The sequence below is a fragment of the Diadema setosum genome, chromosome 1 (assembly GCF_964275005.1).
Source record: "Diadema setosum chromosome 1, eeDiaSeto1, whole genome shotgun sequence".
NCBI classification, from domain to species: Eukaryota; Metazoa; Echinodermata; class Echinoidea; order Diadematoida; family Diadematidae; genus Diadema; species Diadema setosum.
Window position 1 is genome coordinate 24,484,399 of NC_092685.1, and position 10,824 is coordinate 24,495,222.

At 39.6% G+C, this 10,824-nt stretch overlaps 1 protein-coding gene across 1 annotated transcript; it reads left to right on the plus strand.

The window, feature by feature from the left end:
• Positions 1–4,925: 4,925 nt before the first annotated feature.
• Positions 4,926–10,000, plus strand: LOC140228722 (uncharacterized). The gene is made up of 3 exons (XM_072309006.1): positions 4,926–5,187; positions 7,855–7,962; positions 8,802–10,000. Exons 1-3 carry the CDS (start codon positions 4,930–4,932, stop codon positions 8,958–8,960), a joined length of 525 nt encoding a protein of 174 aa, XP_072165107.1. The 5' UTR covers positions 4,926–4,929; the 3' UTR covers positions 8,961–10,000.
• The last annotated feature ends 824 nt before the right edge of the window (positions 10,001–10,824 follow it).

Genomic DNA, 10,824 nt, shown 5'->3' on the forward strand with positions numbered 1-10,824 from the left:
TGCTTTAAGTGTGTGGAATAAAGTATTAATTTTTTTTTTTCCAGGAGAGAAATTACTGTGTGAAACTGTGTCTGTCTTCAGCATGCATAACAACCTAAGGCATTATATCGAGTTCCATGATGATTCCAAAGATACATTTTTTTTTCTCACTTTTGGTATCATGAGCACCTTATGAGAATGTTGTTGTTGTTGTTCTTGTTGTTGTTGTTCTTGTTCTTGTTCTTGTTGTTGTTGTTGTTGTTGTTGTTGTGGTTGTTGTTGTTGATTACATGTATCAGTTGGATGCATTCTTGTTCAAGTCATGCGGTCATGAGGTTAACCGTTGTCACAGGTTTTGAGAAGTTGAGCTACAATGTAAGTGCAAGTGCCGTCCATGTTAAAGTTGGCTGTTATTGGAGGAGAATTAGACTCAAATATAATGTGGATTTAGTTAATGCAACAGGATAAGTGGAACAAGTCAGTAAAGTTTGAGGAAAATTGGACCATCCGTTCAAAAGTTATGCATTTTTAAAGCGTAGGTGTTGCCATTGCTCAATGAGATGACCATTTCATAATGCCATGCATGGACAATATAAATAGACAGATTGAAAGATAGATTGATAGATAGATAGATAGATAGATATATTTATTAATTCATTCATAGATAGATAGATACAGAGAATTGTAGATTGAAAGATACATAGATACAAATAAATGTGTAGATTTACAGATGGATAAATAAATACAGATAAATATATGTGTAGAAAGATTACAGGTAGTGATAGGTAGTGAATTGGTTGAATGATTCATAGATGAATAGAGGGAGGGAGAGAGAGAGAGAGAGAGAGAGAAATAGATGGTGATGAATGAATAATTATACATAGTATGTCATGTAGTAATTTGAGTATATATCCACATGCAGTCGACTGTGTAAATTCTAGTAGAAACAGATCATGCAGTTCACAGTGATCGCAATTGTGCAGTTACAGCCGCATATATTTTGCTCCAGGCAGGATACAAAATTATCTTTCTGCCGTATAGACACGTCACAATTTTAGTGACTGGGGATGGTTTTGATTGATTGTGAACAAACGTGCAGAGATAAACCTTAAATGTTCTTTACCAAGCAAAATTATATGAAACAGCGAACGTTATAATCTGTACAAACATTACGAGATAGTGTGCACCTGGCTTTGGTATTAGAAAACGCGCGAGCTGTTGGCGCAGGGAGAACAGTATACTAGTGGGACCTCTGTTGGCGTACATGCATACATCCGGCTTCCACTGGCAGACATGGAGACGGGCTTTTGTTTGTGTGTTTGTTTGGGTTTTTTTAGGGGCGGCGGTGGGGGGGGGGGGGGGGGGTTGTTCTGCCGTTATTCACGAAGTATATCCGTATTTCCGTATTTACATTTTAGACATACAAGCATAATACATACAGTGAGTCGATATACTCGTCACCTTGGCGTCATCTATCTCCGCCTTTCATGAGAAATGGAATGGCATACACAGGTCATTACCCGATGAGAGGTTCACCTCCCACATGCACACAAACGGCAGGAAGTTTCGACGTGATGTATCGCTCGCTATACGTACGTAATTACCCCCCCCCCCAAAAAAAAAAAAAAAAAAAAATCATCGCAACAAGCCAACTTTGGTCAAAACAAGAGAGCTCATCGGTTTATTAGTGTATTTAAAGTTTATGTATTTGTGATGACCTTTGTAGTAACGAGCCGTACAGTTCACTGGTTTCCCGAGACCGTACATTTCAGTATTTTTTTATAGCCTAGTTCGCATGCGTTAGATTTGTTACTATGTCGGGCAATGCGTGCTAACATTCATGGTTGTTGGACACAACCTTTGTCGTAACAAAGGTTGTTGGGGTATACCCTATGTCTATACATCACGATGTATACTTAACTGGTCTACGATATTGAGCATACTTTTTAATATGCTTTATTTATCCAAATCTGTTTCGAGTTGGATGGTCTACGATTAGATTCGAATTAACACAATCATTCTTTCCCTTCAAGACCTTGTGACGAGCTTTTGTCGCTTGATTCGATTCTATCGAAAACATTTCAGTGCTTCGAATTCATATTTTTCGTGCAGTAATAGTTCAGTGTGTCGGTCAGTCCTCGGATAAGCATTATTGGTTAGCATCCACCACCTTCATTAGAAAGGTATACAAACCGTGATATGCCTTTAAACGGGTGTACTATCGATTCATCTCCTTTCTGATTTATCGGCTCGTCGAATTTCCCAGAGTTATATATCTAATTCTAACATTAACACACACGAACGTTCATAATCACACAGAAAATGAATACGCAGAATTTCTTTACAAGGTTAGACGTTATGTATTCAAGTTAAACGATGCAGGGAACACTACTCTTGGAAAAACATAATATGCTCGTTTCATCCACCGAATTCAACGAATTCTTTTACGTTGATTGATTCAAGTTTAGAGCGACAGTGAAACATCCGTAAATACAGTGGGTCTCTGACTTGTGGTTAGACTATAAGCTGACAAATACGCAGGTTCCGCCACTTCTTTCCGCGATATCATAGAAGTTGATGGAGCTATTATCTCTCTGCGGATCCACCACTTTTCCGAGACCAGGGTCAAATACAATCAGAGAGGAACTCGTTTGTCACGCTGCTAATCCGGCATGCTCGTCCATGAGAAATCCTGCCTTCAATCGCTATACCAGCTCAGCCAACTTTCAAAATATTCGCAACTCGTCGATACAGTTAGACGTGATCTGCCACAAACCACTTTCGATCCATACAATTTGTTATGATCGCTGCCAGACATCTTTCTTACGTTTGTCGGGACATTATTAGCGAAGATTGAGGGTAAGTTCTCAAAAAGTTTCTCGTAACTTATACACCACTAACATGATTATCATTGCATACGAAACATTATTTTGTTGTCCCTTTTGTTGAAATAATGTGTCAAAGAATGGCACATGTCACTCAACAATATTTGATGCGCTCTGCCATAACTATTTTCATTTCCGACTTTTTGTTGAACTTCATTAGCGCCTTGCGATATTGTTTCTTTGAGGGTTAAAGTATACATCGGAAAGTTTTTTTTTCTTTTTTTTTTCAAGAGCATGTTTTCTTTTTGGCTTTGCCATTTTACGTGACCTAACGTAGACATGTATCTATGTCAACATATATGGACATCAACATTGACTTTTACGAGCACCAGCGTCAAAGGGGCAACAACAATCTATGTTCTTCATTATTGCCACTAACACCCGTCATTGTCCTCCTCCTCCTCCGCCACGTCCTCCTCCTTCTGCACCACCACCTTCTCTTCCCCCTCCTCCTCCTCCTCCCCTCCCCAATCGTCCTGCTCTTCCCCCTGTCCCTCTACCTTAAAACAACAACCACAAAAATGTACTTGGGTGCTTTTGATCGCTTTCAAACTTACTATTTCGATCACCATGCATTGTTCGTTCCCTTTGTCCCCGTCAGATTAGAATTGGAGCAGCGTTTTGAAATACAGAAAAAGCTTAAACGAGAGATATAGGGATTATGTTACTCCCCCCACTTATTATCCAACGAGACTGGTTTGTGGCACATGACTTGTTACAATGATGCGATAGCAGTGCTTCTGGCAGGAAAAATATCTAAAGTAAGTGTTGATAATTACGACGGCGATACTATCAGACAAATGCATTTTTACTTCAATGATACCGAAAATTCGTTCAAGAATTGTGTCAGTGCTCCGTGGATGACCATGAATCATAATCATAGTTAAGAATATCTTGCCACACTTTCATGTATTCAAAACAAAAACGTTAACAATAATTGTTAATCCGAACTACAGAACAGTTACGTCATTATGAGTGCAATAAATATAACTTCGTAACGATAAACAATGACGATGTGTCATTATCTTCGAAGCATCTTTTTTTTTTGCTTTCCAGTTTATCTTTATGTTACTTTATGTAAAAGTTTGCCATGATGATACAAACAGAAATAAAAGAGAAACCGAGGAAACCCCAACAGAAATGACTAATCATCATCGTGCTCGTTCTCACTGTGATGACGTCATGACAACACTGATTCATTTCAACCACTGGAATACCGGAAACGTCGGAGAAAACAGCGTAAATAATACACTAGTACAAAGAGCGCATTATAAAGAGATCGTAGGAACTATCGGATCCAAGAGTTCTTCTGTATCTCTTTAGGCTAATATCATCGCAGTCACTTTGCATCTACATCCATGGTCGAGTTTCTTACTGTTCTTGTGCGTATACTCTTTATAGTCGTGCTCACATTCTGATATTCATTTCGATTAGAGATCGGATGCTGTTATCTAAGTGTAAATTGGATGCATTTCCACCAACAGCACCATCATCAGCTGCAAAGATGATAGCTGCAATTACAACTATGATTACTACAAACTGCAGTAGGCTACAATTGTTGCTTTTACTGTTTCCACGTGCTATGAGAAATCGTGTCTTCTTGTGTAATTTATGACAGTTGCACAATTCTACAGATCTGCAATTTATGACAATTCGTCAATGCTATGATTACTACAGTTATTACAATTCCTTGCACGCCTATTACTACTACGTTAATGATGTCTAAGTCCAGCTTGCAACATATTTTTATCTTTAACCTGCACCTGCTTACGTCTTGTTCCCTTTTTTCTTCAATCCTGTGTTGAAATGTAAACCCTTTAAAGGCTTATGAGGCAGAAATAGCACATGATTCATAATCAATCATTACAGAGAAGAATACTCATAATAATTGTATACTTAGATGTGGAGAATAACAGTGACATCAAGGACACAACCAGCACCGAATCATACCATTACATTTTGGACGCCTGTTCATCTGTTTCGTTCACAGCTGTGATATCTACTGAAGATAAGAGTGACTGTCGCCAAAGCCTACGTGATCTAAAGACTGTGCGGAAAAAAAAACATGGCAGCCACCTCGGCAGAAACTTTAATGTGGTCGAGTGCCGCCATCACGTCGCGGTCGACATCCACATCGTCGTCCGATTCAGAGACAAGTCCCTTCGCCTATCAACAGCAGGGCTCCCTCTCCGGTGATGCTGAGGACTTGCTGAAGCAAGGCGGCAATCTCCGTGACGAGATTCGGTGCAACATCTTGCAGAAGCGAATCCAGAAAGGACTGGGCGGGATCCGACTGGACTGGAAGCACGGTGGCCCTGAAGCGGTAAGTAGGCCTATATACAATGTATACGTATACAACTATGCAATGAGTTACACACACAAGCACACACGTTAACATAATTCTCAACAGTTAATTCTCAACAATAGACAGTCAAACCTGTCTACAGCGACCAGTCAGAGGGAGATGAACAGAGTAGCCGTTATAAACAGGTGGCTGCTATAGACAGGTTATCTAATATTTTGTGTATATTGCACACATTGAGTTCATGTACACGTACAATCGTTGTGTACGTCTATACCTACGACTGACATGTACATACTTCTATGGGCCTACTCTTTGATGTATAGTGATCGAGTTGTTGAACAGTACAGCACCGTGGGTACAGCAAGCAAGCTTTTCACGAGTTCATTTTTTTGTGGGCGAATGCAGCGGTGGTATGGCGATCACTATTATGTTAGTGATGAATGACCAGCATGGCTGGAAGGCAGAAAACATTATCGGCTCGGCTCCGGCTCCGTATGGGTCTGTAACCGACCGCTATATAAATAGGTTAAAATCTCCAGCGGGAAACAAAATAATTGGTGCCAGGTGGCCGCTATTCACAGGGTCTTTAACGTGATGGCTTTTTCCTCCGGGAGATTTTTCAGTGGCTGCTATAGACAGGTCGCTAGGGTAGGTTTGACTGTATTAATGTGTATGACTGTCCTTGAGGGGAACACGACATTTATTTCATTAGCATCGTATTGCCCGTCTTGAAAACGAGGACGAGTGGTAACTATCAAGGCAAGGTGCGCATTGAATGACAATCATCTCCACCCAGCTCAATAAAACGACTGAAACTATATTACAGTACCGGTATCGCAGTACAGGAGGTGACCGCTAGGACTCACCCAGATTTTTCAGCTATATAAACGTAATCTTATGAATGAATGTTTAATTTGATGTCGCAGAGGTGGGAAATTCCTAGTATGAAATAATCAAACATATATCAAATCAAGCTTCTATGTATAGAATCATCATATCTCACATGTATCAATTCTCTTTTATTGCATTCGACAATTTGAATTTACACATTCAATTTCTTGATATGTTTATGAGTTGATTACCAGTACTCGTAAAATGTGGAATATATAACAATAAACAACAACGGAAAAAAGATATATTTTCTATACCTCCGCCACCATGAACGCTAAAAGTTCTAATACGTATAGAACGGGATGGAAAAACAACCGTAATCATAATTATTTATGTCGCCGTTGCCTATTCCTCTAGGAATGTATTCAAATAGATTACACGAAAACCTACAAACAGAAAAAGAAGTGAATTATAATAATTCGTATAGGCCTACCTATATACACATGTACACAAATATATTACATCGAACATGCTATATACATCATTACACAACATGCATATTATATACATTTTACAACATCGTATAGAAACAATTTGACTCTTTCCAGCTCCGAACTAAGGCCTTGCTTATCAGTTTTACAGCATAAGCCCTAACAGGGGAAAAGGTGATTGACCTTAATGTGACCACACAATGAAAACGTGACTCTCAACCATGTGTGACGACCAACCTTAAACCGAGAATTTGCTAAACCATAAATATTGATAACTCTCACGTTTCCGCACGTAAAGTAGATGTCCTTCACGCTCCATAAAGTATGTAAAACTCCAATCCTATGATAGATGATTCCGACTTCAAAGCACTGTAACTTGTGGTGGCCATAACAGGGGGCTTCCAAAGAAGAACAAAATCACTTTCAATGGATATGCAATGAGCCAGGTGCGTTGCTATGTCAGTGTATAAATTACTGGTATCTTTTGTGAGACGTACTTGAAGCTCCCAGTTAGAAATTTCCATAAAGAACAGTAGATACCCAAACCGAATTGGTCTATATCACGATATTCCCAGCAGTAGCAAAGCCTGCAAACTTTCATACAACCTTTATCCGTGCACGGTGTTGTCACAATAATTCAAAACTATTCAAACCTATACATGCTGGGTCTTTCTCCTTGTTGCAAGTCACATCAAAAATAATTATTCAACGGCCTTTTTTTCGCAGTGTGTTATCACATTTTGTTGACGCCCATTAAAGAAAATGACTCAGATTTTAACTTTCTTACGAGATAATGAGCAACCTCTTATGAAATATGAAATAACATAGTTTATTTGATTAAAATTGGTCTTGAAATGGCTGATATCAAAAAAAAAAAAAAAAAAAACCAATGGGATCCTAATAAAAGCTGAGAACCTTAAGTCCCGTCTCAACCAAAACTGTATCATCTCTTTTATGCCTTGATATATCATCAATTCCAAGCTATTTTCATTGAAAGGTCTGATTTCTGCCCGAATTAAAAAATGGAATGACATGAAATAAAAACACTGCATGCTCAGTATACCATAGAAGTTACACTTGATAGTTATAATGTCGGCAGAATATGGGACACACCTCATTGAACCCGCAAGCGAACTCTGTTCAGGGAGGTGTAAAGGTGGTATTTCCACCTTCCTAACTCTGATTATAACAACTAGCATGAAAAGCCATTTGCGATGGATATCGAGGTTTGTTTATCTTGTTTTGGGTGGGTTTTTTTTTTCGTTTGTTTGTCCGTTTGCTTGCTTCTTTGTTTGTTTGTATTTTATATCATCTTTGAATTAGCGTAAAGATTGTCTTTTTGCGATTTTTCTTCATATTCTAGCTGACCAAAGAGGAGGAGACGAAGCGGCGGCAGAGACGGGAACGCAACCGGGTGGCCGCCTCCCGGTGCAGGGAGAGGAGGCGGGAACGAACACTCGTTCTTGTCAAGGTCGGTTCATCTTTTCTTTTGCCAGCAAAGTTATCAAGTTGTATGGCTTTTAGCCTTTTGTCAAGGCCCTCTCGCTGTAATGGGCGAGCGAAGCGAGCCCAGCCGAGCGCGCCAGCGCGAGGCCGCAACCCCACTCAGCTGGGCTCTCTTCACCATACAGCGAGAGGGCCTTGACAAAAGGCTATATGGCTTTCAGTTCCTGTGGATTCTGAACTCGCTAAACTTAAATATCTGAGTCACTGCAGTTAGCAACACGTAAGAGTGGACTCTACAACATTGTATGAACAGCCCAATGAGTGTTATGGATATGCAAATTATGAAGGTACATTATTAGATATTAACCAAACAAAATGAACTTTGGAGCCCCTAAAAGACACAAAAATGGCAGTAGTCATTCATAAAGTGGGTCCAAACTTCAGAGTTTGGTGCTGAGCATGACGAAATAACGGAAACGATGAAAAACATTGAAAATTATGCTGAATATAGCCGAATGTGTTACTTCGACTATAGATTGAATTATGTCAATTGCGAAGTGCACCGAATAAAAATAAACATTGCATCAGTGAGTAGCAGAGTCAAGTATACCCAGGAGAGGAGGGGAAATGTCTGGAACATTAGACTAGTAAATAATAAAGAAGGAAAGATAAATGGATAGATAGATAGATAGATAGATAGATGCAAAAAAAAAATGTAAAACAGAAGGAAGAAAGAAACACCTGTGGAAGAGAGACTAAAAATTCCTCGCATTATGAAATCCGAAACGTCTTCCTCGCCAATGTGATGGTCGTTCCGCCTATGATCCTTTTCAACGCAATTTCCCCCTCTCTCCATCATGACAGGAAACGGAAGAGATCGAGAACAGCAACCAGGAACTCATCGACGAGATCGACAGACTCGAGGCTCAGAAGGCCCAGCTGTTAGCCGTCCTCGCCGACCACAACCACAGCGGACAGTGCCACAGACATGTGCTCGAAGGCGAGCTGCACATCGACCCTTGACGTCGTGTCGGTCATCGACGATGTCGGATGGATAATCATCATCATCAACGAGCTCAAGCTCTCTCGCTCGCTATGAAGATGTCTTTGCAGGACAATGTCTTCGAGTATAGACGATTGCGTCAACGTTGTAGTTCTGAGATAACGGTTTATACGTGAATTCATAATATTGTTATTTCATTGGACCACAGATGGATACCGCGCCTGGGAAAAAAAGGAGCAAATTGACTGTTGTCATTCTCTCTTCTTCTTTCCATTGAAACAATCGTTGCAAGTCTTTCAGATAGATCTGAATACACAGTTATACTGTCTGTTCAATGTTATTTCTGTAGCCATACTGTACAGTACCAATAGTTCAAAAACTGTTTATATCATCGCTATATTTCTTTTGTCAAAAATGTACCCAATGTACGGAACAATGTTCCCTATGTGTTAGCAGATGATGATCAATACTTCCGCCGACCGTGGGTTGCAAATGGACAAACACTGCTATGATTCGATTAGATGAACTGAATTATTTATCCCTAAGATAACATGCTTGGCAGAATATATTTAATTTCTTAACAATGACTCGGATTTGATTTGAACGTAAAAATTAGTCGATGGCACTACTCGTGTCATATCAAATCTTTATTACATAGAAATGCAGGCCTATGCAGCAGCTGACACTTATAGATGGCTTCTCCATGCTTGCTTTCGCAACAAAAAAAAAAAAAGAGAAAAATGCGGTGGTAACTTTTCTCGATTATGTCAATCCTCCAATCCAGTGTGAAAATGAAAACAATAACAACATCCACAACCTATATAGGAAACAGTCAAAATGAGATTAAGTGCGAATTAGTATCCAAGTGTTGCCAGCCCCCACCCAGTGCTTGAAAAATTTGCAAGTGGACAATACGGTATACATCTTTTCTGGAGGACGGGAACAGTTCAACGAAGAGGTCAACACACTTATATCTGCGGTACATCTCGCTTCGAAAGAGACCTTGAGCGGAAATAGGATTTTCCCGATATTATAAGGATTGTTTGCTGTCATCTTGATTTGTCAGAGTTTACTCATATTATATCGGCGTTGTGTGTGTGTGTGTGTGTGTGTGTGTGTGTTTGTGTATGTGTGTGTGTTGCGTGTATTGTGATGCGTGTGCCCCTCCCTCTAAGAAAAAAAGAAAGAAGTAATTGTCACGTGTTTATATCCAGGACGTCATTACACTAATATTTATAGCATCAATCATAATCCCATGGAATTTAATGCTTCTTTCCTCCGATTGTTGTTGCTTCTGAATATTCTGTTACGGTTTCTCTGTCTAACCTCGTAGACTATAATTATTTAGATCATGATGATGGAACTTTGCGCACAATACTGTACAATATGCCACAAATAATATTAGTTGTTTGTTTTGTTTTGTTTTGTTTTTGTGCTACACACATGAGATCGTTCTTTCTCTGCAAAACTGCCAAGCTGATGAAGATTGAGACTTCGGAATTCCCATATGAATATTAAGGGTTTATGACATGTTGTGGTGTATGAGAGAAAAAAAATCTACTGGTATAAACCACTATTCGATTATATGCATTGTACTTTTACGCATGGAATGTCAGGAATTTTTATATCAAGTTTGATATCCCAGGCGTCTCACACCTAGCAAATATTTTCTTTCTCCTGCCACTTTTTCCTCTCGAATTATCGTAATCAGTCAGTCTTGTATGCCTCCCTTCTTCCTCTCCCCCCCCCCCCCCTTTCCCTCTATCTTTTTTTTTGTGTGTGTGTGTGTGTGTCTTTGTCCACTGTATTATTGTGCATGGGCTACCTGATTACAAGCATTCTGTACTTGGAACAAGGAACAGGGAAACTAATCCAAATGCCAAA

What these genes read in the sequence shown, in the direction of transcription:
- LOC140228722 (XM_072309006.1), top strand. Translation starts at nt 4,930, where the DNA reads ATGGCAGCCACCTCGGCAGAAACTTTAATGTGGTCGAGTGCCGCCATC. An exon ending in AGCACGGTGGCCCTGAAGCG is followed by an intron (nt 5,188 to 7,854) that starts GTAAGTAGGCCT and finishes TTCATATTCTAG; the next exon opens with CTGACCAAAGAGGAGGAGAC. An exon ending in GAACACTCGTTCTTGTCAAG is followed by an intron (nt 7,963 to 8,801) that starts GTCGGTTCATCT and finishes CCATCATGACAG; the next exon opens with GAAACGGAAGAGATCGAGAA.